Below are 26,171 nucleotides of genomic sequence, written 5' to 3'. Positions count from 1 at the left end.
TTAAATTAACAGCTTTTGGACGCACGATAGACTACATAAATTACTATTAAAGAAACCAGCATATAAAAAAGAGTTAAACATTATTTTTCATATAACAGAAAATAGCTTGTATAAAAAAGAAATGTTCGAAAAAATAAATAAAAATAGAAATAAAAGAAATTAAATTAAACAACAAACGGTAAAAAAAACCTTTAAGTGGAGTAAATTAAGATTTACTGGAAAAGAAATCTACCCAATTAAACAACTATTTAGTAAATATAATATAAAAATTGCTATATATATAAATAATATGCTACAAAATATTTTTAATAGTAATATAAAAGAAAAAGATAGATACAACACTAATAATATATACAAAATAAAATGTAAATGCAATACAATATAAACTGGAAGAAAATTGAAATTATGATATAATGAACACATGAGATCTTTTAAAAACCAAAAACAAGATTCTAATTATGCAACGCACATTTAATAAAAGGACTTATCCAGTAAAAATGGAAGAATCAATGAAATTAATTCATAACTGTATTAAAGAAGAATGAGCATTTTAAAAAATTTAGAAATCTTCAAATAAAAAATTAACAATAAAACGATCATAGATGAACAGATGAACTATCAAGATCATGTCCTTCTCAAGAACCTCAATTTATTGAAAACAAGAAGTAGATAACATAAAAGAAGATAAGTATAACCGTCAATAACAAAACTAGAAGAAGACCAGATAAGGCATGACATCAAAAAGGGGAGGGTTGTTGACTAAATATTATATGAAGAATAACAGAAATTTAAAGTACTAGTACAATAAGTTTTGACACTGTTCCAAAACACGTCAATATATAGTAAAAGAATAAAGCTAAGAAAGGTAAACAGTATTCAACATGGAAAACAGTAAATACATCTCACAAGGATTATTTATAAAATTGTAAATTTATTTATTAAGATGAATTTTCTATAAAACCATAAAACAGAAAAATTATATTTTTTATTTTTTTGGATGATTAATTCATATTTGTATAAAAATAATTTCACAAAACAACATTATTATTTATTTTATAATTTAAATAATTACTTAACAAAATTAAATGTGTACATCAACTATTCAAACGATTTACTGACAGTCTGTATTAAATTGATAAAAAATTATTGCTTAAGTTAGTGATGGTTTTTTGATTTAATCATCAGTGCTTTCAATAACTATTCATCATTTTTAGGGTGTTGTTTTATTTTATAGTGAAGTTTAAATTGAAAAAAAAAAACAATTAAAATTTGTCAAATTGTTATAAGTTATAATCATGTTCAAGCCTTGTCAATGGATGGAAGAATTTAAATTTGAAACTTTGCTCTAAAATAAAAATCCCTTTCCGCACACCAGAAGATGGAGCTGGAGATGGAGCACATTTCACTGGTGCTAATTAGAGATTAAAAAAAAAATCCAGCTTAAAGTTATGAAAAACTTCAAATTTACTCAATATGACAATGGTTGAATGTGAAAAAATGTCACAGTTTAGCATACAACAAGCACCATCTTCTTACAATTCCAGCAACATCTTGGTCATCCCTTGCCGTAAGAGGTGGTCATATCAAAAATTTTTTCAGACAAAAGTTTTAGGTAATGTTTAGAGGATTAATAACCACTTTAAACCAATTCGATACCGTGCCTATTAAGGGAGGTATGATATTTCTTGTCTTTGAAACCCCATTTTTTCCACCTGCTGGGCCAATGATTGGTGATATCAAAAAACTTTACTGAGATATGTTTTAGGCCTTTATCAAAAGAATAGTAGGAACTTTAGACGAATTCAATATTTTACTTATAAAGAAAGTCATAGTGATATTTTATTTTTTCAAAATAGCCCCCCCCCCCATTTCCACCTCCATAGTCCGATTTTGCCCATTAACAAACTTGTCCGAGATTTTGGGTCGTTATTAGTTTGAAAGTGATTGGCACAAAATTACGGCAGTTATCGTGTCCACAAGAATATATATATATATATAAACTTTTGAACTGGCGGTAGTGTTGGGGTCTGGGGTATGTAAAACACAAAGATATGTCAAAATTTTCCAGAAGTCGAATCATGGTACACATTACAATAGGTAGCTTTCTTATGAAATTCACCAAAAAAATTCTCTTAAGATGATGACTTACCTTTAAAGTACAAAACATTATATAAAAAAAAGAAGAAATAGCTGAATGTAGTAATAATTATTTTTAATTTTTTGTTATTTAGGTATTATGATGCGGGAAATAATATTACATAAAAAATATAGATTCATATTTATATAAATAGGCAAATTTTGGCGTATTCAATTCCATTTAGTCCCTTAAGAGTTGTTAAAAATAATTCTTGGCTATTATTACAGTACACCAATGCTCAGTATTGAATAACTTCAGCAGAGAATTAAAGGTTTGTGAAATATCAGAACTATACCAGGGATTTTTGAAAGACTAAGACAATAATTAAATCACTGCTACTACAGTGCATTGTCACCAATGGAGGCCATTTCAAACATTTACTCTAAGGAAATTGAAAGTGAAACAAATATGTAATTATTTAAATCTACTCGTATTTATAATTATGGTGTTTTAAGTACTGTTCAAAGTTCCATAAATCTGCTGTTTATTGTAATCATGTAGAATTAATTAAATCCCATTGTTTTTCTATTTTTTTTTTGGCTTCAGTCATTTGACTGGTTTGATGCACCTCTATAAGGTTCCTTATCTAGTGCTAGTTGTTTTATTTCGGTATACCCCCTACAGCCTACATCCCTAACAATTTGTTTTACATATTCCAAAACGTTGCCTACCTACACAAGTTTTTCCTTCTACTTGTCCCTCCAGTATTAAAGCGACTATTCCAGGATGACTTAATATGTGGCCTATAAGTCTGTCTCTTTTTTTAGCTATATTTTTCCAAATGCTTCTTTCTTCATCTGTTTGCCGCAACACCTCTTCATTTGTCACTTTATCCACCCATCTGATTTTTAACATTCTTCTATAGCACCACATTTCAAAAGCTTCTAATCTTTTCTTCACAGATACTCCAATCATCCAAGTTTCACTTCCATATAAAGTGATACTCCAAACATATACTTTCAAAAATCTTTTCCTGACATTTAAATTAATTTTTGATGTAAACAAATTATATTTTTGACTGAAGGCTCGTTTTGCCTGTGCTATTTGGCATTTTATATCACTCCTGCTTCATCCATCTTTAGTAATTGTACTTCCAAAATAACAAAATTCTTCTACCTCCATAATCTTTTCTCCTCCTATTTTCACATTCAGTGGTCCATCTTTGTTATTTCTACTTTTGTTTCATTACTTTCATAACTTTCATTTTGTTCTTTTGTAGGACTTCAGGAAAGTTAATTTTCTATTATAGTGATAAATTGTTTATTCAGTCATTTTTAAGAGTGAATCATGAAAATGATGGAACACTGTATTATTATTAATAATTATTAATAATGCAGTATATTAATACTAATAATGTTAGTATTTATATTAATAAGGGTAGTATGTTAATTTTTAAATAAATAAAAAGGCCGCCAATGGCAGGAGATTACTTAGAAAATTCTTGTTTTCAAATGCACATCTCCATACAGTGGTTCTAGATAGATGTGAGTAATCACACTGAACTAAATGAAAGCTGAGATATCCAAGACTAAATACTTCGCACTTCGCTGTATTTTGGCTCTGCCGCAATATTGGTGACATACAAATTAACAATCTTTTTCAACTGAAGAGTGAATTAGTTGATATAATGATCCATAATGGCTAAAACATAAAGAAGGCCTCCAGTTTGCAATGTAGATAATGTTTCACAAATTATTTTATTTATAACAGGCTTAATTAGCTTTTATTTACTGTGAAAGAATGAAAATATCAAGCTTATTCATATTGCCAAGCTCCATGACAGAGTGATAGTGTATTTGCCTTTAATCTGGAGGTTCTGGGTTCAAGTCCTGGTCAGCCAAGACATTTTCCATACATTACAAAAAGTCCATTTCATTATCATCCATCAGCCACTGTTATAGGGTGGCAGCATCACCACCCTATTCTTTTAAAACAGAATATAGAGGAGTTAACTGCTTTGGAGCTTTATCTCCTACAAATAAATTATAGATATTCAATACATATTTAATTGTTCTAAAGAAACAACTTGTGGATATCTAACTGAAAAAAAAAATTTTTTAATTTGCCTATATTAATTTAATAATGGTGGATATGAAATCTGGCTGAAAATTATGTAATCGTTTTCCTAAATAACTTTGTTGCTTTTTGATCAATTTACAAAAATAAATATCATTTTATTTACAATTAAGTGAAAATTTTATGTAATAAAAGTTACTTTGTTAAAACTAACTATTACTGAGTTATGAAAGATTTCTCAGAATTAACATGGCTGCCATTTTGAAATCTGTGAATATGTTTACACTTTAATTTTTTATTTATTGAAGAACGCTGGTAAAAATATATGTACCATATATTATAATGATCCCCCAGTGTAATCTTGGAATATAAATTTTTTTACATGATGATAAAAAAGGGAAATGATTGGGAAATTGCCATTCCTTCATAAAATATTTTTTGGTCATTTTTTATGTAGAATTAAAAAATGAACATCCAGGTATACTTTATTGTTACATCTGTATATTTCTGTTACATTCTGTATAGGATAAATTTAGTACATTAGCACTTAATTAACTTACTACTAAGTTAATTATTGCTAGTAAAACCTGCTTTATGCAAAAAGTGCTTTATCCAATTTCATGCTAACTGTCATAAAAAAAAGGTACTGAAATTTATTTTCATGGAATTTTAAGTGTATTGTTTGTTTCAAATTTTTAGTTTCTAATAAAATATGCTAATATATATTCAGAAATTAGAAAAGCCATGCTTAATGTTTTCACACTTTTAGTGGTGTTTGAAAAGGAAGCCTTAATTTTTTCAGATATTATTGGTGTTACTTACAAAGCGAAATTCTAACTTCCATTAATATTGCACAATAAACGTGTACTATGAATTTTATCCTTGATCCAGGTTAATCTTTTTAGGTAGTTTAAGGGAATACATGTGATCATCTGTGCTGAATTTCAAGTTTTAATCACAACAGGATCAGAATGCAAATGGAAACTGGTGAATATATCTAAATCTATTTAATACTTTTACAAAATTAAAGCACATATTACAATGAGTATTGTTTGAGTAATTACCTATAATGAATTTCAATCTTGTATCTGAAACAGACTGAGGATGCGACTTTAGAAAATCAGTTTACACTTCTTTTCCCTTTCTTAAGGATGAATGATGAAAACATATTCCTTTTTAGAAGTTGGCTTTTCTGGTCTTGGCTACATTATCAAACCCTTTTTTTATTCCCTTGGGATTTGTTAATGAATGTTTTTTTACCCTTCCTGAAGATCCATTTTAAAAATCACTATGCAGAATTTTATCTTTCTAACTGTTTGAGATCATTTTTCTAAGAAAAGAAGAAATGTACACTTATATAAATCCAGGTTAAACTTTGTAGATACCGGTGGTACAGGTTAAACCGTGAATACCGGTGTTCTTTGGTGGTTGGGTTTCAATTAACCACACATCTCAGGTATGGTCGAACTGAGAATGTACAAGACTACACTTCATTCACACTCATACATATCATCCTCATTCACCCTCTGAAGTATTATCTAAAACGGTAGTTACCGGAGGCTAAACAGGAAAAAGAAAGATTAAACTTTGTAACCCACCAGGTTGGTCTAGTGGTGAATGCGTCTTCCCAAATCAGCTGATTTGGAAGTCGAAAGTTCCAATGTTCAAGTCCTAGTAAAGTCAGTTATTTTTACCCAGATTTGAATACTAGATTGAGGATACTGGTGTTGGGTTTTAATTAACCAAACATCTCAGGAATGGTCGAACTGAGACTGTACAAGACTATATTTCATTTACACTCATACACATCATCCTCATTCAACCTCTGAAGTATTATCTGAAAGGTAATTACCAGAGGCTAAACAGGAAAAAAAAGAAATTGGAGTTTAAACTTGGTGATCCCACTGGGTTAGGTTCACCAAGTCGAAAGTTCCAGCATTCATGTCCTAGTGAAGTCAGTTATTTTTACACAGATTTGAATACTAGATTGTGGATACTGGTGTTCTTTGGTGGTTGGGTTTTAATTAACCAAACATCTAAGGAATGGTCTAACTGAGACTGTACAAGACTACACTTCATTTACACTCATACATATCATCCTCATTCATCCTCTGAAGTATTATCTGAAAGGTAATACCAAAGGCTAAACAAAAAAAAGAAAGAAAGGTTAAACTTGGTGGCCTGCGTGGCATGAATGGTAGCATCTCAGCCTTTCATCCAGAGGTCCCAGGTTTCAAACCATGGTCAGGGATGGCATTTTCACGCTCCAAAATAATTGTAATTCATCTCATTCTCTGAAGTTATACTTAAGGTGGCCCTGGAGGTTAAAAAAAAATGTTAAACTTGAGCCGGCCTCCGTGGTGTAAGTGATAGCAAAAAAGTAGTTTCAACTGGAGGTTCCAGGTTCGAATCCCGGTCAGGCATGGCATTTTCACACACGCTACAAGTCATTCATTTCATCCTCTGAAGCAATACCTAATGGTGGTTAGGTATAGAGAGTTATGTATATAAAAGGGTTAACTTGAACCCTCATCTTTTATGTTTTATTACAGATTAGGAGACATAAACTGAATTGAAAGTTAATATTTTATTTTAAATTTGGACTTTTCACAACAATGTTTTATTATATTCTTTTATATTTTTTTATCCTAAATGCTGTTAGAAATTTTTGGTATTGCTCTGTAAATGGTATTTATGCTCATTTTTTATTTATTATTTTTCATTTTAGCTGAGTAGATATATACTACATTACTAGTATTTCAATTAATTTATTTCTTCAATGTTTCTTCCACATCTTCATAATTTGTGACATGTACTTGTCTGTTCAGATTCCATGAGTGCCTTGTAGATAATTAGTGACATGTAGATCAGACACTCTGTTGTCTGTCATATACAGTTAGTTAACTCTGAAATGATTCCACATAACATAACCATGAGCTTCTGCTGGATCGCTAGGCATATTGGAATTTCAGGCAATTAACACTGATTGTGCAGCAAAAGAGGCTTCTTTGTTGCCTCCTTTCACTAATTGTGTCCTTTCTAACGATCTTGTCTGTCTTCTGAAAAGGGTGGTTTGTGGTGAGTGGCAAAGTGACTGGAATGCTATCTTCAACAATAAACTTTGTTCAGTTACTTCAGTTCAGAATACTGAGTCACCATTAAGATTAAGACATGCAGAAATAATTGTTGAGAGGGGCTTATTATTAGCCATTTGCAAATATGACACATAAACTTACTCATGGACACATCATGAATCGATACACCTGTCTGTGTTCGCTACAACTGCCAACTAATGTTACACCACATCCTTGTTGACTGTATCTGTTAGGTGGCATTGTGTCAGAACTTTAAACTAGGGACTAACATCTGAAATATCTTAAGCAACAATGTATCAATGTTATCTAATGTCTTAAGATTTCTTAAGGTCATGCACCTGGATTTAAATATTTAATTAAAACTCTAATATGTTTCTGGCATATGGAAATTTTGTTGTTTTGTGTTAGAATTTTAATATTATTTTTATGTTGCAATTAACATATACTACATATGCATTTTACATTGTTTTAATTTTTAAGGTAAATTTTAATTGTTAATTTTTAATCATTTAATATAGTAATTTTCTGCGCAGGTGCAGATAATGTCACCTTGTTGTACACCCAGGAAAAAATTCATCATTTCATAGTATTTTTTTTTCTTTGGTCAGTATATTTTTTTTTTTAGTTTTTTCTGGAAACTTGTGATGTTTTATAATTTCTTTCTCAATGGTAAATGTTCGTTGATGTCCTGTGTTATTTTCAGTTTCTCTGATCCTGTTTTTGTTGATTTTAAAATTTTTAAAGCGTATAAATAGGTTATTTAATCAGTCTGTTAGGGTTCATTCTTTGTATGAGACCGAAAAAGGTGATTCTTCTTTTTTTTATTACATCCAATATTCTGTCTATGTTCACTTTTGTGTCTTTTTCTCTATTTATATTTAATTATTATTTTTTAATTACTGGTGATGATCATATGAAAATTGAAATGTGAAAATTTTTTTTTTTAAATGCCTGTTTTAAAAAAAATATATATTAGGGTTAATTTGGCCCTTGAAATCACGGTAGTATAAATAAAAAAAAAACAAATGATAACTAGATTCGAGTTTTCATTTGTTTATTCACAATATGATCTGTTGATCACAAATTGTAAATTTAGAATGATTTAAAAGTTATATCTAATGTTTTAAAGGAAATTTGAAAGTCAAACAATGAAATAGAAGTCATGAAATCAAAATGTACACATAATTTGTAAAACAAAATTCTCTAATATATATATATATATATATAAGGTCTGTAAATAAAGTATGAGACTAGATTTTTTGGCAGCTAAAGTGGCAACACTGTAAAGTTACTAGTAAACATATATATATATATATATATATACATATATGAACATATATGAACAGCTGATTTATATTTTGTTTCTTTTTCCTGTTTAGCCTCAGGTAATTACCGTTCAGATAATACTTCAGAGAATGAATGAGGATGATATGTATGAGTGTAAATGAAGTGTAGTCTTGTACAGTCAATATTTTTAGTTTATTTTTGCTATGTGAGACGTAAACAAACTTTTTGTGAAACAAATTTTTATTGTGCGTTACAAAAATGAGTGATACTAATTATGAGCAACGTTGTGCAATCAAGTTTTGTGTTAAACTCTGTGAGTATGCTACTCAAACTTTGTCAAAATTGAAAAGAGTATATGGAGGTGACGCTTTGTCATGAACTCAAGTTTGCAGGTGGTTTAAAGCATTTTGGCCGGGAATTAGTTGCAGATGATCCACGCTTTGGAAGACCGTTAACGTAAAAAAGTGACAACAATGTTGAGCGAATCAGACGCTTGATATGGTACGATCGGCGATTAACTGTCAGAATGTTTGCAGAACAATTGAATTTGAACCATACCACAGTCCATCAAATTTTGACGAACGAATTGAACATGAAAAAGGTTTGTGCAAAATTTGTCCCAGAAAACCTCACTATTGAACAGAAAAACAACAGGGTGGAAGTGTGTCGCGATCTTCCTGGGCAAATTGAAACTGATCCTGATTTTCTAAAAAAAATGTTATTATTGGTGATGAATCTTGGATATTTGAGTAGACTCGGAAACAAAATGCCAGAGCAAGGAGTGGCACACTTCAAACTCACCATGTACCAAGAAAGCAAAAAAATGAGCAAAATCAAAAATCAAAAACATGTTAATTAGTTTCTTCGATAGTAATGGCATTGTCCGTAAGGAGTTTTTGCCTACAAGACAGACTCTAAATCAATATGTTTACCGAAAAATACTTGAAAGACTGCAGAAAAGAGTTGCGGCATGAGACCAACTGGATGCTGCAGCATGACAATGCACCTTGTCATACTCTCAATTCTTTGGATAAGGGCCTAAACTAAACTATGGGTTTTTTGAATAAAAAAAACAAATAAAAAAAAAAAAAACTATAATGATTACTAATCTAGAAACTGTAAAAATATTAATGATGACAATAGATAGTCTAACAGATTTATCTGGTAAAGAAAAACTGTAATAATGAAGAGTTAGTATTTTAATATTCCTGTATTTTAATTTAAATGGATTATTAGATAAATTATGCAAATGGGTAAATATCTTCAAGTTAATATAAGTAACTTTTAAACCTAAAAATTTAAATAAAAATACTGGAATAATAATAACCAAATAACTAAAAAAATATCAAAAATTAAAAATATTAAAATAAAAATAGCAAGTTAAAAATTATTTACAATAAAAAATAGCCAAGTGTAAAAATTTAAAGATTACAAAATAATAAATGAAATAGTTCAGTGATAAATAGTTTTGATTGTTTCACCGATAAATATCAACCGATGAGAAATATTAATCACATTAACCAGTATTAATGTGATTTTAATTTAAAATTTCTAGTTCATAAGTTATTACAAATAATCAAACAGAAGTACTTACTCTTGAATCTGTTGGAAAAGGTCTTTGATTCTGGTTGCGATTAACAGGTGTAACCTCTTCCTTTTGTAATTTGAGAACTTCCATTGAAAGATGTAATCTCATTGGTGTGGGACGTGTTTTGCCATCACTAACTTTCACCATCCCACTGCGAACCTGAAATTGATATACATAAAATTATTTTAATGAATAATCCAAATTATAAAATGTTAATGAAGGAAAGTTACTTAATAATTTTACCATTACATAACTTATTTAATTTATTGTTTTTATAATGATACATAAAAAGAAATTTTTTAATGTTTCTCAAGTGTGATATCATTTCTTGAATTGCTATTTTGCGTACATTACAGATCTGTAAAAAAATTTCTATCACCCTTAGTTTTAAATAAATTACGCTTCAAAAAAAATTGAGGGAAAATATAATAAAATCTGTAAAATTTATAATTTTGCATGGCCATACCTGTGCTAGAATGATTTTTCTAATGCGTTTCTTTTATGAATAGCCTCGGGCACATCCTGAATTAAAGTCCAACAGTAATCGGCTAGCATGTTAGTACTCCATTTCCCTTTATAGTAGCTTTCCATCACTGAAATGTCTTGGTGGAAATGTTCACAGTGTTCATCATTTATGTCTCTGAGGTTGTCTGGGGAAAAATTCAAATGTGAGTGGAGGAAAAGTATTTTCAAGGACATACTACATTCCACAGCTCTGTATGAAGTAAGAAGTTGATTAACAATATCATGGTAATTGCTGAATTTTTTTTTGGTTTTATAATTTATTTTTTGAAGAACGTCTTTCATCACATCGTATGTTTCTTTCAAATTAATACCAAAAGCAATTGGTATCGAAGGATATTTGTTACCATTGTGTAGTAGAACTATTTTTAAACTGTACTTGGATGAATCTATGAAAAAGGCGCCAGTCCTCAGGTTTATAAACTTGTACTAAGTGCAACATAAGCTCATCAATATTTGTGCAATAAACCAAATTATTTTCACCAATAAAGTACTGAGAAAGTTCTTTTTGTATGTTTCGAAGGCCCAACATTTTTGTATTTTAGAAGTAAATTTCAACCTTGCAGTCTTGATCCTAACAGTTCAGTTTGATTTTTTGATAAATTTAAATCCCTAACAGAGTCAATTAATTCACCTTGTGATATAAGATGTGGCTTATTGGAAGATGATTCAAATTCAAGATCATTGTTGTCTTCTTCAGTATTGCCTGATTCTTCATTGCTGCTTTCAAAACACACATTCACAGGTGGCTCAGGAACTGGAATAACTTCACTGTGAGGTACAGGCCTGATTGAAGATTGCAAGGAAGGGTATTTTACAGTATGTTTAGATCTTTTAGAAATTCCAGACAGTTCCAGTAACAATTTGTTATATGATCCTTTCATTCACGCCAAACCTAATTTGGCTTTTCCTTTGGTAAACCAAATGGAAAAGCCTTCCATGTACCTTTCAGCCATCCTCTTAAATATATAGAACAATTAGTGCATACTATATGAGGAGCCCATGTCTTATCCTGATCACCAATTTTACACTGAAAGTACAAACAATATGCTTTTTTAATTAAAGGTGTAATGTTTTTTTCCATTTATTTTAAGGTAAACTCACCATATATGTACATAACAAAAGGCATCCGCATCATTTACACAATTTCGAGACATTATGACAATGCATTGTTAACAAACTTAATAAACCAATAAGACTGAACAAAATGAATTCATTCCTAAATCCAGTGCTTAATACAAACAACACAGCTGTGTTTCAGATACTTATTTTGACCTGCACAGACATGATTAATCTTGTTCATGAACACTCACTCTTCAGCATTAGATATGATATAATATGTGACTCTGATATGATTTAATGCTATGTCTTGTATTGTTTATTTATAGCTTACAAATTATGTTAATAAAATTAAACAATAAAAAAGTTCTAACAAAATACATGCTTAAAATGCTAATTATATGTTGAAAAATGAAAAAAGATTCTTTAATTAAAATTTAAATATTTCTCAAAAATGGTGGATGATAGAAAGATTCTGAGTTCATATTCGTTTTCAGTATAAAAAACTGATTAAAATTATATATTGCATATGTTAGGAAACAACAGTTATGTTTATCATATCATTAAACATAAACCAGGTTTATTCATAAATTAAAAAAAAAAATTATTAAAAATAAATTAATCTTTCGTTCTGATTAATATATAGATATGAGAAATGGATAGATATGCTACTCCATGGTTGAAAAAAAGAAATGTCCCAGCATTTTACCTGGATAGATCAATGGAAACCAGCGTAAAAAACCTGATTGGAGCAGAATTACAAAATACATTATTAATGATTAAAATAAACAAAAAAAAATCAATAGAAGTGATTAAAACCCATAATAATATTTAATAAATATAAACAATGAAATAATATTATGATAAATAAATGAAGATACTAAATATTAAAAAAAATTATGAAGTATATTACAATTCAGAAGGTGTTAATAAAAATTATTTGATCACATAATTACGTTCACAATGAAAAAGGTGCAGAAAATATAGGGCTTTTTTAAAATAATATTATTTAAAAATTCATAGAATAATATATTTTCTATAAAAAAAAACTTTTTTTTTTTATTGCATTTTAAACATAAAAATACAATGAAAATTTTTAAATACAATGGAAGAAAATAAAGTTCTTTCTTGATAGAATTCTGAAGTATTGTTTTGAAATATTTTATTATATGAGAACAGGTCCGTCTGGTTTGAAAAGGTGGATATTGTTATTTTTTTAAGAACAAATGACTGTTCTTTTTAGCATAAAAATTGCATATTCATAAGTATAAACACAAGGTTAAATTAACATTCTTAATTTTCTAAAGTCTACATGATTCATATTATGGTTGCTAAAGAATGAGCTGATAACCTAGTTTTGCACGTTGAAATCTCATTCTGAATATTTGAGGAATTCACAAGAGATGATATTATTCTTCAACAATCGCTGAATAATTTGAGATTATGCAACAATAAATGTTTATAGATGACTTAAAGTTATACTATAGTTTTATAAAAGAATTAAGGCATATATATAGTATCCAACTCTTTCTTTATGAAGTTTAAATTTGCTCGCAGGTAGTGTTTACCAAAAATTAAACATAATTAAATACAAAAAATAATTACTTAAAAAATAATTGAAGGTTCAAAGGATTCAATAATTTTATTAACATGTACATCAGCCAAGTTTATATGTTTATCTGATTACAGTAAAGTAATAATATTGCCACTAGCTGGAATGATTTAGCTTGCCAAATAAATTCTACAATGAACACATTGGTAATAAAATTCCTGGATGTGTTTTATCTACATGTAAACACCATAATTTTAAAGCTACCTCTAAACTTAAAGACCAATTTAGTCCTCAAACAATAAATTGTATATATTTATTTTTTGAATTTGTTTGATAAAACTTTATGACAATAAAATCTATTATTAATAAATTTTTATGTGTTGATTATGAGCCAATGAATGAAATTTGCTGATACACAGATTCCAAGTATACAATAATTAATGTTCTTCATGTTTTTTATTCTCCATATTATTATGAATAAATAATATTATTCATGTTTATTATCTCCTCCAAGGAATAAATCAAATAATTAAATTTTTTGCAAATATGCCAATTTTAAAATATGCTAATTTTGTTTTATATGAGGTATCATCAAAAAGTATAAAACTTTTTTTTTTACAGTTACATTGTGGAATGCGAGCTCTTATTAGGTACATATCATTCACTGTTTTGCTGCCATTTCAGCTAGGTGAAACATATGAGTAATGGTTGTCATGTTTTCATTGCCAATCAAAATGACTTTATAAATTTAGCAGAGAATATGCATTAAATTTAGCCGAAAGTTGGTGACATGCATGTAGAGACAATAAAGAAGACTTAAAAAGCTTTTGGTGTTCAAGCTATTGGTGATACATAAATTAATGAGTAGTATTATCATTTTCAAGATGGCTGAAAGTCTGTGAAAAGTGATGAACAGACCTTTCACCAGCAAAAATCCTGTAAAAATTGATAAAGTTTGACAGATGGTGGTGAGTGATCGTCGAATGACAATTAAAGTGATTGATGATGTAGTAGAAATTTCAATTTTCTTAGTGCAATAAACTTTAAAGGAAGATTTCTAGATGTGGCGCATAATAACAAAATTTATTTCAATACTTCTCACTCATGAACAAAAGGAAATGACTGCAAAGACATGCTGGAATGTACTAATACTAATCTTGATTTTATGAATAAAATAATTTCATTCATTATTTGTCAAGATTTTAATGAATGAACTGTTAAGTAAACACCACAGAATTGTATTTAGTAATGCATAACAGTTTTAAGAATCTCCTAAGATAATTTTAGTGAATCTCAAACTTCTTTGAGATTTGAGTTTTAACAAAACCAAATGAAGTCATTAACTTTGTCCATCTTAAGCTAAAAATTATTGTTTAACCGCTACTAAAAATTAAATACCTCTATGATAAATAGAAAGACCTAGCAGCAAGGGATTGATATCCAGGCTGTGCAATGAGTAGGGTGACAAGATATCCCCTGATTTCCTTGCGTTCCGTTCCGTTCCAAGAACAAGATTTTCTCTCTCTTGACTAAGACTCATGATTAGCATTCTACCTTAGTCAAGTCAGCTAGACAACCATAATAAGAAAGGAACTGGAACCAGCGTGGCTATTCGAGGTTGTCTAAGGATCTTCCATCTGTACCACTCCTTCATCGTTCCTGATGACCTTTGACCGGTGCCTATCAGGACAATGACTCCAGCCTGACACAATTTCGGTCGATACAGAATTATATTTTTTCATTATCAAAAAGTGCCTTTCACAATTATAATTTCAATGCTAATATTATGAAAACTCTGAGAGTAGGATTACCTGCTCATCTCTCAGGGGTTAGCCTCCTCTTTTACCAATCTATTTTTTTTTTATTTAAAAATTAAGGATTGCTTTCTATTTTTCATATTAAAGATCATAATTTAATTTTTTTCTTTTTAAAATTTAAATATAATTTATTTTTATTGATTTAATAAACTTATGGTATTTAATATAATCAGCATAACAATTTATTTTTAATTAAAAATTTTAATTTTTAAAATCACATCAATAATGTTTTAATAATAAATATTATTTCATTATTTTTAACGCATATAATTTATAAATAATTTAACTGGATATATCATAAGATTGGACCCTTAAAGGTGTAGTAGTCTAAGATGAAATAATTAATAAGTATTTTGCTAATATTTTACAATAAATATTACGACTAGATGTTAAACACCAGATTTATTTAAATCAACACTAAATATCAACTTAAGACTGAACCTTAAAAATTAGACTAGAATTTTTAAATTGAAATAAAAAGAAAATGTAGCGATATCATAAATTTTAAACACGAAAATAAACAATAAACTATTCATACTTCTGATGAATACGGGTTTTGTAAAGTTCTCAAGTACTTTATACCAGAAAAGCGACTAAATAAAATTTTCATATACACTTACTGACGTCATTATGCACTACTGGCACTATGCAGTAGTTATAGTAGATTACACAAACTCTTTTTTTTCTTTTTTAGACGAAAAGACATCATATCAAAACACCGCAAAAGTACCAATTTCTTACTGTGAAATATGTTTTAAAATAAAAAAAACTGAAATGTCACAGTGAAAAAAATACAATAATGATGACGTAATTCTTCTTTAAAAGAGAATCCATTATCAACTGTAACTTACATTCCTAGAAAATTCTTAAAATTCGAGTACAGCATCAGAATTTTGTTGACTTTGCAGAGAACAGATATTATACTAGTTTTATTAAATACAAAACTAATATTGCAGGTACTTTTTATCGAGTTTCTAATAAACAATTGTTAAAATTAACTGCTAATTAATGTTTTTATTATGTAGATTTCACAAGAAAGTTACCAATTGTAATGAGCATCGTGATTTGACTTCCGGAAAATTTCGACATATTTTCGCGTTTCACATCCCCCAGGCCGCAAAACCACCGTCAGATCAAATGTTTATACGAGGGCTATTCAGAAAGTAAGGAATTTTGGAATTTTAAAAAACCAAGTACAAGAAAAACTGTTTATAATATACTTGTGAAAGAGGGACTAAAATACTACTTTTCAACATAATCACCATACAAATTCAGGCACTTATCATAGCGGTGGACAAGCTTTGAAATTCCTGTGTCATAGAATTCTGCCGCCTGTGATCACAACCACTCAGTGACATGTTTTTGCCACCCATCTTGCACAAAATTTGTGGTAGCCTAGGTTCTGTGAAACAATTTCAAACAATAAAGTCCGTGAAACTTGTGGGAAACATAGAGAAAGCTCAGTTATTGTGAAACGGCGGTTTTCACGAATCTTTTCATCAACTTTGGAGACCAGATCTTCAGTCACAATGCTCGGACGTCCACTCTTCTCTTTATCGTGAACGTTTGTTCGGCCATTTTTAAACTGAATGCACCACTTCCTGACAGAACTTTCACTCATTACGTTGTTCCCGTACACTTCACACAGTTCCCGATGAATTTTTATTGGTTTTAAGTTTTTTGCCAACAAAAAACGAATCACAGACCGCACCTCACAACTGGCGGGATTTTCGATTGCAGCACACATTTCAAATTTGTATATAAAAAAACGGGCAGTGCGGAGATGTTCCCGTTATCACGGCTGGACGCTGACTGAGGTGCCGAGCACGAGCACACCAATATATACGAGGTTGGCGTTCGCCTGGCGGCGTCAGGTGGAAACGTTCCTTACTTTCTGAATAGCCCTCGTATATACATTTATCTATATAAATCAAATTGTAAATGTTCGTTTGTTCAAAATCTTAAATCTTCGAAAGTTGTTCACCGATTGCTTTGAAATTTTGACACAGTTGCATCCGAATACGCGCGTGTTTTTATATAATTACTATTTATATACCTAAGATTTCACACCTGTGATAGGTAAAAACATGCTTTTTTAAAAAACAGCGTTATCTGTTGGACGTAAAAGCAACACACGCTATACTAAATATTTGATGATTCCATTTCAATGTTTCCGATATGTGTGTCCGCTATAAACTAAAAAACTACCGGACCGATTTATGCGCGGGGAAAAATGGAGAAGTAAAAATCGGAAAAGGTAAAAGGGAAGAAGGGGATTATGGAAAAAAGGGAAAGGAAAATAAGAGAAAGAGAAATGGGGAAGGAAAGGGAAAGAGGAGGAAAAGGGGGAAATGTGGGAAGGGAATATGGTAAAAATGAAAATGGAAAAAGGAAATGGATAAAGAGAGAAGGAAAAGGGTAAAAGGGAAAGGCTAAATTTTGTGAAGTTCCGTAATGTTCATTTTGTTAATGTTTTATCAAACTTATTCTCAAAAATAAAATCTTAGGCGAAATCAGCGATCCTTTCAAAATTAAAACAGGTCTGAGATACGGTGATGGTCACTCTCCTACACTCTTTAACGTATATTTGATAAAAAAATGAAAACATTTTAAAGTTAGAAAAAAAATGCTTTTAGGATCGTGGCAGGGAAAGGAAAAATAAGAATAAATTGTTTAACATGCTCAGATGTTTTGGCTCATTACAAGCAAATTCTGAAAAGGAGAGAATTTCTCAAGTTGAGAATTTGAAAATAATTGCCGAAAAGCTCCTTTACTAAAATACAAATAATGACAAATTATAAACAAAACAAGAAACCAAATTTGGAAAAATTAAATATACAAATTAATTTAAATATCTAGGTGAATTAATAACCTCAGATGGTTCGGATAAAAAGGCATTTGAAAACAGAGGTTTACGAGAAATTGAAAGTTTTAACTAAAAATATTTACAACGAGAAAAATTTATCCATAAATGCAAAATTGAGACATTATATTACTGTACTGAAACCAGTAATCCTTTATAGTTAAGAAACCTCCAGTATAAAAAATCTAGAATCATTTTTCAAAACTGAAAGGGAAATTTCAAGAACTATCCATGGCCTAAGAAAAACGATTGACCGATGCAGAATGAAGTCAAATAAAGAAATTTAAAAAAATTAAAGAAACAATATAAAAAAAGATACAATCTTTGAAGATTTAGGAACCACAGTCAAAAAAAGAAGACTAAATTTTTTGGGATAAGATTCAGATAGATTCAACAAAGAATTTTTTGATAAATTTTGGAAATATAAAATTCGACTCCAGTAAATAAAACAAATAAAGGAAGACCTAAATAAAGGAAATATAGAAATGAAAAATTTGATTTGGATATCACATGACTTCCTTTTATGCCTATTAAATTACATACACACATTTTTTTGCTGCGCATCATTTAAACTTATTTAATTTGAAAGTGAGATACGATCCTCCAATTCTTTAATAAAGTTGACAGCTACACAATTGCTGAAATATTAGTTTTTATTAACATCAAATATTTATACAGTTATTAATTCATGAAATATTAGGATAGAGTAAAAGTTCCTTTATTACTCTTTAAATAAACCTTATATCTATGTATACTATATTTTTTAAATTATTATGATGTAACCAACAACAAAATGAAAACAAAGACGAATAATCAGATGTTTCACCAAATTTGATGTGGACACTACATGACTTCCTTGTACGCCTATTAAATTACATATACATATTTTTTTTTAAATTGAAAAGTACATAAACTTTTATTTCATTAATAACTTCTGATAATTTTTCAAATTTTCTTTTTTACTGTTATTATTGAATTATTATTTATTGTAATTTTTTGTTATAATCAGAGGTTAATAATTATTAAAAAATAAATATATTTGAATTTAAAAAAAAGTTAAAAAAATAAACGAAGATGAAGTCTGATTTCAACCGATGTGCCTTCCAAATATTTCATTAGAGTATTTCATTTAAGATCCAAATATTTAATTACTTAAAATTTAATTTGGCTATAATCTTAAATCCAAAATTTCAATATCTTACGGCTAATTGTTTTTGAGTTATGCGAGATACGTACGTACAGACGTCACGCCGATACTAGTCAAAATGAATTTTGGGATAGTCGAAATGGATATTTCCTTTGAAATCTGAAAACCGAAATTTTTGCCATCCTAATACTTCCTTTACTTCGTAGAGGGAAGTAAAAATTGTCAAGTAAAAATAATTTAGAGAAAAAATTTACAGAATAGAGATTCTTGTGAATGCAAACTATTTAAGCGGCCTCATGTGCTAGACAGGAGAACGTAAAACACAGCATAGTGAAAGAATGAAAGAATCCGAAGGAAAAAGAGAGGAGATCAAAACAGAAGGAATTGAAATGATATTTGCGTGGATCTTCTCTGCAGGCCTGTTCGGAAAAAAAAATTGGCTATTTGTAGTTACCGGTATTAGAAAACTAAAATCTTATTTACGACGTGGCGTTAGACGTATCGGAAATTTTACTTTGCTATTTTCTCAAACCTAAACCGACAACGATTGTTAATGTTTATATGCCTACAAGCGCCCATGATGATGATGAGGTAGAGTGTGTATACGAAGAGATTGATGAAGCAATTAAACACGTAAAAGGAGATGAAAATTTAATAATAGTTGGAGATTGGAATGCAAGCATTGGAAAAGGCAAGGAAGGAAATATAGTGGGTGAATACGGGCTGGGCAAAAGGAATGAAAGAGGAGACCGACTTATAGAGTTTTGCACGAAGTATAATTTAGTAATTGCCAACACCCAATTTAAAAATCATAATAGAAGAATATACACTTGGAAAAAGCCAGGCGATACTGCAAGGTATCAGATAGATTATATCATGGTTAAGCAAAGATTTAGAAATCAACTCGTTGACTGCAAAACTTACCCTGGAGCAGACATTGATAGCGACCATAATTTGGTGATAATGAAATGTAGATTGGGGTTTAAAAACCTGAAGAAAAGGTGTCAGATGAATCGGTGGAATTTAGAGAAGCTTGAGGAAGAGGAGGTAAAGAAGATTTTTGAGGAGGACATCGCAAGAGGTCTGAGTAAAAAAGATAAGGTAGAAAATGTAGAAGAAGAATCGGAGAAAGTTAAAAAGGAAATTCTTAAATCAGCAGAAGCAAACTTAGGCGGAATAAAGAGAACCGGTAGAAAACCTTGGGTTTCAGACGATCTATTGCAGCTGATGGATGAACGTAGAAAATATAAGAATGCTAGTGATGAAGAAAGTAAAAGGAACTATCGGAAATTAAGAAATGCTATAAACAGGAAGTGCAAACTGATGAAAGAAGAGTGGATTAAAGAAAAGTGTTCAGAAGTGGAAAGAGAAATGAACATTGGTAAAATAGACGGAGCATACAGGAAAGTTAAGGAAAATTTTGGGGTACATAAATTAAAACCTAATAATGTGTTAAACAAAGATGGTACACCAATATATAATACGAAGGTAAAGTCGATAGATGGGTGGAATATATTGAAGAGTTATACGGAGGAAATGAATTAGAAAATGGTGTTATAGAGGAAGAAGAGGAAGTTGAGGAGGATGAAATGGGAGAAACAATACTGAGATCTGAATTTAAGAGAGCATTAAAAGATTTAAATGGCAGAAAGGCTCCTGGAATAGACGGAATACCTGTAGAATTACTGCGCAGTGCAGGTGAGGAAGCGATTGATAGATTATACAAACTGGTGTGTAATATTTATGAAAAAGGGGAATTTCCGTCAGACTTCAAAAAAAGTGTTATAGTTATGATACCAAAGAAAGCAGGGGCAGATAAATGTGAAGAATATAGAACAATTAGTTTAACTAGTCATGCATCAAAAATCTTAACTAGAATTCTATACAGAAGAATTGAGAGGAGAGTGGAAGAAGTGTTAGGAGAAGACCAATTTGGTTTCAGGAAAAGTATAGGGACAAGGGAAGCAATTTTAGGCCTCAGATTAATAGTAGAAGGAAGATTAAAGAAAAACAAACCAACATACTTGGCGTTTATAGACCTAGAAAAGGCTTTCGATAACGTAGATTGGAATAAAATGTTCAGCATTTAAAAAAAATTAGGGTTCAAATACAGAGATAGAAGAACAATTGCTAACATGTACAGGAACCAAACAGCAACAATAACAATTGAAGAACATAAGAAAGAAGCCGTAATAAGAAAGGGAGTCCGACAAGGATGTTCCCTATCTCCGTTACTTTTTAATCTTTACATGGAACTAGCAGTTAATGATGTTAAAGAACAATTTAGATTCGGAGTAACAGTACAAGGTGAAAAGATAAAGATGCTACGATTTGCTGATGATATAGTAATTCTAACCGAGAGTAAAAAGGATTTAGAAGAAACAATGAACGGCATAGATGAAGTCCTACGCAAGAACTATTGCATGAAAATAAACAAGAACAAAACAAAAGTAATGAAATGTAGTAGAAATAACAAAGATGGACCACTGAATGTGAAAATAGGAGGAGAAAAGATTATGGAGGTAGAAGAATTTTGTTATTTGGGAAGTAAAATTACTAAAGATGGACGAAGCAGGAGCGATATAAAATGCCGAATAGCACAAGCTAAACGAGCCTTAATTCAGAAATATAATTTGTTTACATCAAAAATTAATTTAAATCTCAGGAAAAGATTTTTGAAAGTGTATGTTTGGAGTGTCGCTTTATATGGAAGTGAAACTTGGACAATCGGAGTATCTGAGAAGAAAAGATTAGAAGCTTTTGAAATGTGGTGCTATAGGAGAATGTTAAAAATCAGATGGGTGGATAAAGTGACAAATGAAGCGGTATTGCGGCAAATAGATGAAGAAAGAAGCATTTGGAAAAATATAGTTAAAAGAAGAGACAGACTTATAGGCCACATACTAAGGCATCCTGGAATAGTCGCTTTAATATTGGAAGGACAGGTAGAAGGGGAAAATTGTGTAGGCAGGCCACGTTTGGAGTATGTAAAACAAATTGTTGGGGATGTAGGATGTAGAGGGTATACTGAAATGAAACGACTAGCACTAGATAGGGAATCTTGGAGAGCTGCATCAAACCAGTCAAATGACTGAAGACATAAAAAAAAATTTTCTCAAACGTAGGCAATTCGTATTTCATTCGAAAACATTGTTATAGGTCATTCTATGGTCAGTTTTCATTGTTTTCGATCATTCAGTACGTATAAGTTTTGTGTACAGCAGAACTACAAAATGAATATAAAAACACTGCGTTCATTAATAGATAATTATGTATCCTTCGCTAAATTAAAGGAGGATGGAAAATGTGATAATTGTGACAAGGGAAAAATTTGATAAAGCAGAATCCTGTATTGTGAATGATAAAAGAGAACGAATTTATTTTAGCTAATAAAAACAAGAGAGCATTTAGACGGAAAAAACGTGAAATATCTGGAAAATGAAAGAAAAACCTGCAACTCATACATGAAATGTACGTCAGTTTTGATAAGTAATTTCTAGAGAAATCTGTCAGATGAAAGCCCTAGAAATCGTCAATGGATTAAATATCGGTAAGGATAAATTTAAAGCCGAACTTAACTGGGTATGACAATTTCTTTGTCGATTTAGCCATTCTATTTGAAGAAGGATGGCAATAGCACAGCGGCTATCAGGAGCATACGAAGTTAAATGACAGTTTCAAAAAGTATGTCATAAATTTTCGAAAAAGGAAAAATTATTTCCTACATCAAATTGGAAATGCGATCCAGAACTGATAACTTTCGAAATTCTATCGACAAAAACAGTTAAAAGTGACGGTGTAAAGAGTGTTCAGATACAAACAGTCAATTAAGAAAAACAATGTTGCTCGATGATACTGACAATCTTTTCGGGCGGGAAAATTACCCCCCCCCCGCCGTTTGTAATTTTTAAAAGAAAATATCTAATGAATGAAAGGTGAAGAATCTCCACCCGATATTGTTGAATGAGCACAAGAAAGGGGATGAGTGAATAATTAATTAGTATTGGACCGAATTCAATGCGTCCCACCTCCAAAGGGGAAAAAATATTTATTCATTCTATAAAATTATGGGTACAGAAAGATATACCATAACACTCGTATTAAAAAAAATGTACATAAAATTAATGAATAATAAAAATTAAATACATCAACAAAATATTATACATGTGTTCATAAAAATTTAAATAATCAGAATAAAATATATTACTATTTTACATTTATGGAATTATGCAACTCAGTGGGAAAACTAAGAGCTCAGTTTTAAAAAATCACTTACGTTAAAAAAAAGAATTATGGATAACACTGATAAACATAATTTTTGTTTCCTAACATACGATACATGATCTTAATCTATTTTTTGATGCTGAAAACAATTATGAACTCAGACTATCACCCACCATTTTTTTGAATTTCTAAATTTTAATTAAAGGATTTTTTCATTTTTCAACGAATAGTTAGCATTTTAAGCTCCTATAATTGTATTTTATTAGCTCATTTTGCATTGTTTAACTTTGTTAACATAATTTTTAAGGTATAAATAAATAATGCAAGACAAAGAATTAAATCATATAGTCACATCTTATGACATATGTACCTGTGGTTTGGCCTGAACCAAAGGATCATGTAACACATTGATGCTTTTGTTTGACAAGTGTGTGTGGAATTTCTAAAAAATCTAAATATATTATAAAATAAACTTCACTACAATCTGCAATCAGGCCTGCACCTCACAGTGAAATTATTCCAGTTTCTGAGTCGCCTATGAATGTATATTTCGAAATCAGCGATGAAGAATCAGGCAATGATTCTTCACTGAAGAAGACAACAATGATTTTGATTTTGAATTATTTTCCAATAAGCCACATCTTATATCACAAGGTGAATTAAATGACTCTGTTAGGGATTTAAATTTATCAAAAAATCAAACTGAACTGTTAGGATCAAGACTGCAAGGCTGGAATTTACTTCAAAAAAATACAAAAATTTCGGGCTTTCGAAGCCGACGAAAAACTTTCTCAGTAGTTTATTGATGAAAATAATTTGGTTTATTGCACAAATATTGATGAGCTTATGTTCTACTTAGGACAAGTTCATAAACCTGAGGACTGGCGCCTTTTCATAGATTCGTCTAAGTATAATTTAAAATTGGTTCTACTACACAACGGTAACAAATATCCTTCGATACCACTCGTTTATAGTATTAATTTGAAAGAGACATACGATGTGATGAAAGACGTTCTTGAAAAAATACATTATAAAAACATAGCTGAAACATATGTGGTGATTTGAAAGTTGTTAGGCATTCAGTTAGGCTATATACAGCCGAGCTAGGGACAAATATTATGTTATCAGAGAATGGAAAAAATGATACATCTTAACTCCAAATGGGAAAAATATTATTCATGAGTCCTTAGTTGAACAAAAAAAATTTTATTCCCTGTCCATATCAAGCTAGGACTAATGAAAAATTTTGTAAAAGCAATGAAGAAGGATATTCCCGGATTTTTGTACATCAGACAAAAATTTCCCAATGTAAGTGAAGGAAAAATTAAAGAAGGAATATTTGTTGGTCCTCAGATAAGAGAGTTGGTCAAAGATAATATATTTAAGTCGATACTTAATAATGTAAAAAGTGCAGCCTTGGGCTTCATTTAAAGACGTTTGCAAAGCATTTCTTGCAAACAAAAATATGACAATTACCGCGATATTGTTAATCAACTTCTTACTTCATACAGAGCTAAGGGATGTAATATGTCTCTGATTATACTTTTCCTTCACTCTCATCTGAATTTTTTCCCGGACAACCTCGTTGACGTAAGTGACGAACAAGGTGAACGTTTCCACCAAGACATTTCGGTTATGGAAAGACGCTATAAAGGGACATGGAATACTAACATACTAGCTGATTAGTGTTGGAAATTAATTCGGGATGTGCCTGAGGCTATTTATACAATAAAAGGATCAGCGAAATCATTCTAGCACAGATAGGGCCATGAAAAATTTTTAATTTAAAGATTTTAACTATATTTCCCTTAATTTGTTTTGCAGCATAATTTATTTAAAATTAAGGGCGATAGAGAAATTGTATTTACAGATCTATAATGTACACAAAAAACAATTAAGAAATGGTATAATACTTAGAGAAATATTAACATTTTTTTTTTGTCTACCAGCGTAATCAATAACTTAAAAATACAACTATTGGATGTTGGCTTCTAAATACTAATTGCAAATAATTCAGTGACAGATCTTTTGAATATTGCACATAATGTTCATTGGAATGAGTCACTGTTTTAATTTCCTTAATAAACTTTGGAAATATATAGATCTTAAGAGCGAAATAACGAAAATTCCTTTTTAGCATTTCACTCCAAGGTTGGGTAAAGGATAATTATTTTCTGAACTTAAATTTGGTATACTTATATTAAAATCGCTAATGTTATCATTTCAACTTGTAATAAAAAACAAAATTATTCAAAAATACGAGGGTCTTTTTTAGTTTTGTAACAAATTTATTGTATTTATTTTAATTTTAATTTATGTAACATAATCTATATTTTAAACCTATTTTTTCACGTAATTAACTTTTAAGTTCAAGTATTTGTAAAATCGTGATATGCCGTCGTCAAAGAAGTCCATTAAGCCACTCCAAACAGATATCTTGACGTCTTCGTTATTTTTGTAGCGGTTTCTGCCAAGAAACTCCTTCAATCTTATAAACAGAGATGAGAATCGCTTGCAGTATAATCCGACCTGTACGGCAGATAATAAAAAACATCCCATCTTAAATCTTTGAGAAGTTTACAAGTTCTTTTTTCATAAGCAGACGTGGATTGTTATGAAGCAAACATCCACTAGTCAAAAGACCACGCCGGTGAATTTGAATTGCACGTTGATGTTTCATTATAATTTCCGAATAATATTTGTACTTTCTAAGGTCTTCGTTAGCATATATGTACGGACTAGGTTCTTTCTTAATAAGCAATTCATATAATTTGCGTGTGCTTTGGAATCTTATGTCTTCTATAAAAATTACGTTTTGATCAAAACGAACCGATTTTTCTCCGATTTTCAAATCATCACCGTCA

The 26,171-nt window shown here is 30.1% G+C and overlaps 1 protein-coding gene across 3 annotated transcripts in view; it reads right to left on the bottom strand.

Annotated features, from left to right (window-relative positions):
* Syn2 (Syntrophin-like 2) overlaps window positions 1–26,171 on the bottom strand; it is a 275,553-nt gene that overhangs the window by 72,887 nt on the left and 176,495 nt on the right. For all 3 annotated transcript variants that reach the window (XM_075361804.1, XM_075361809.1, XM_075361797.1), the window contains exon 3: window positions 10,130–10,282. In XM_075361804.1, the coding sequence (XP_075217919.1) occupies window positions 10,130–10,282 (153 nt within the window). The remainder of the gene's footprint in view (window positions 1–10,129; window positions 10,283–26,171) is intronic.

Source organism: Lycorma delicatula, chromosome 1, assembly GCF_047948215.1.
Source record: "Lycorma delicatula isolate Av1 chromosome 1, ASM4794821v1, whole genome shotgun sequence".
NCBI classification, from domain to species: domain Eukaryota; kingdom Metazoa; phylum Arthropoda; class Insecta; order Hemiptera; family Fulgoridae; genus Lycorma; species Lycorma delicatula.
Note: the sequence above shows the minus strand (reverse complement) of the source record. Positions and strands in the feature narration are given on the sequence as shown.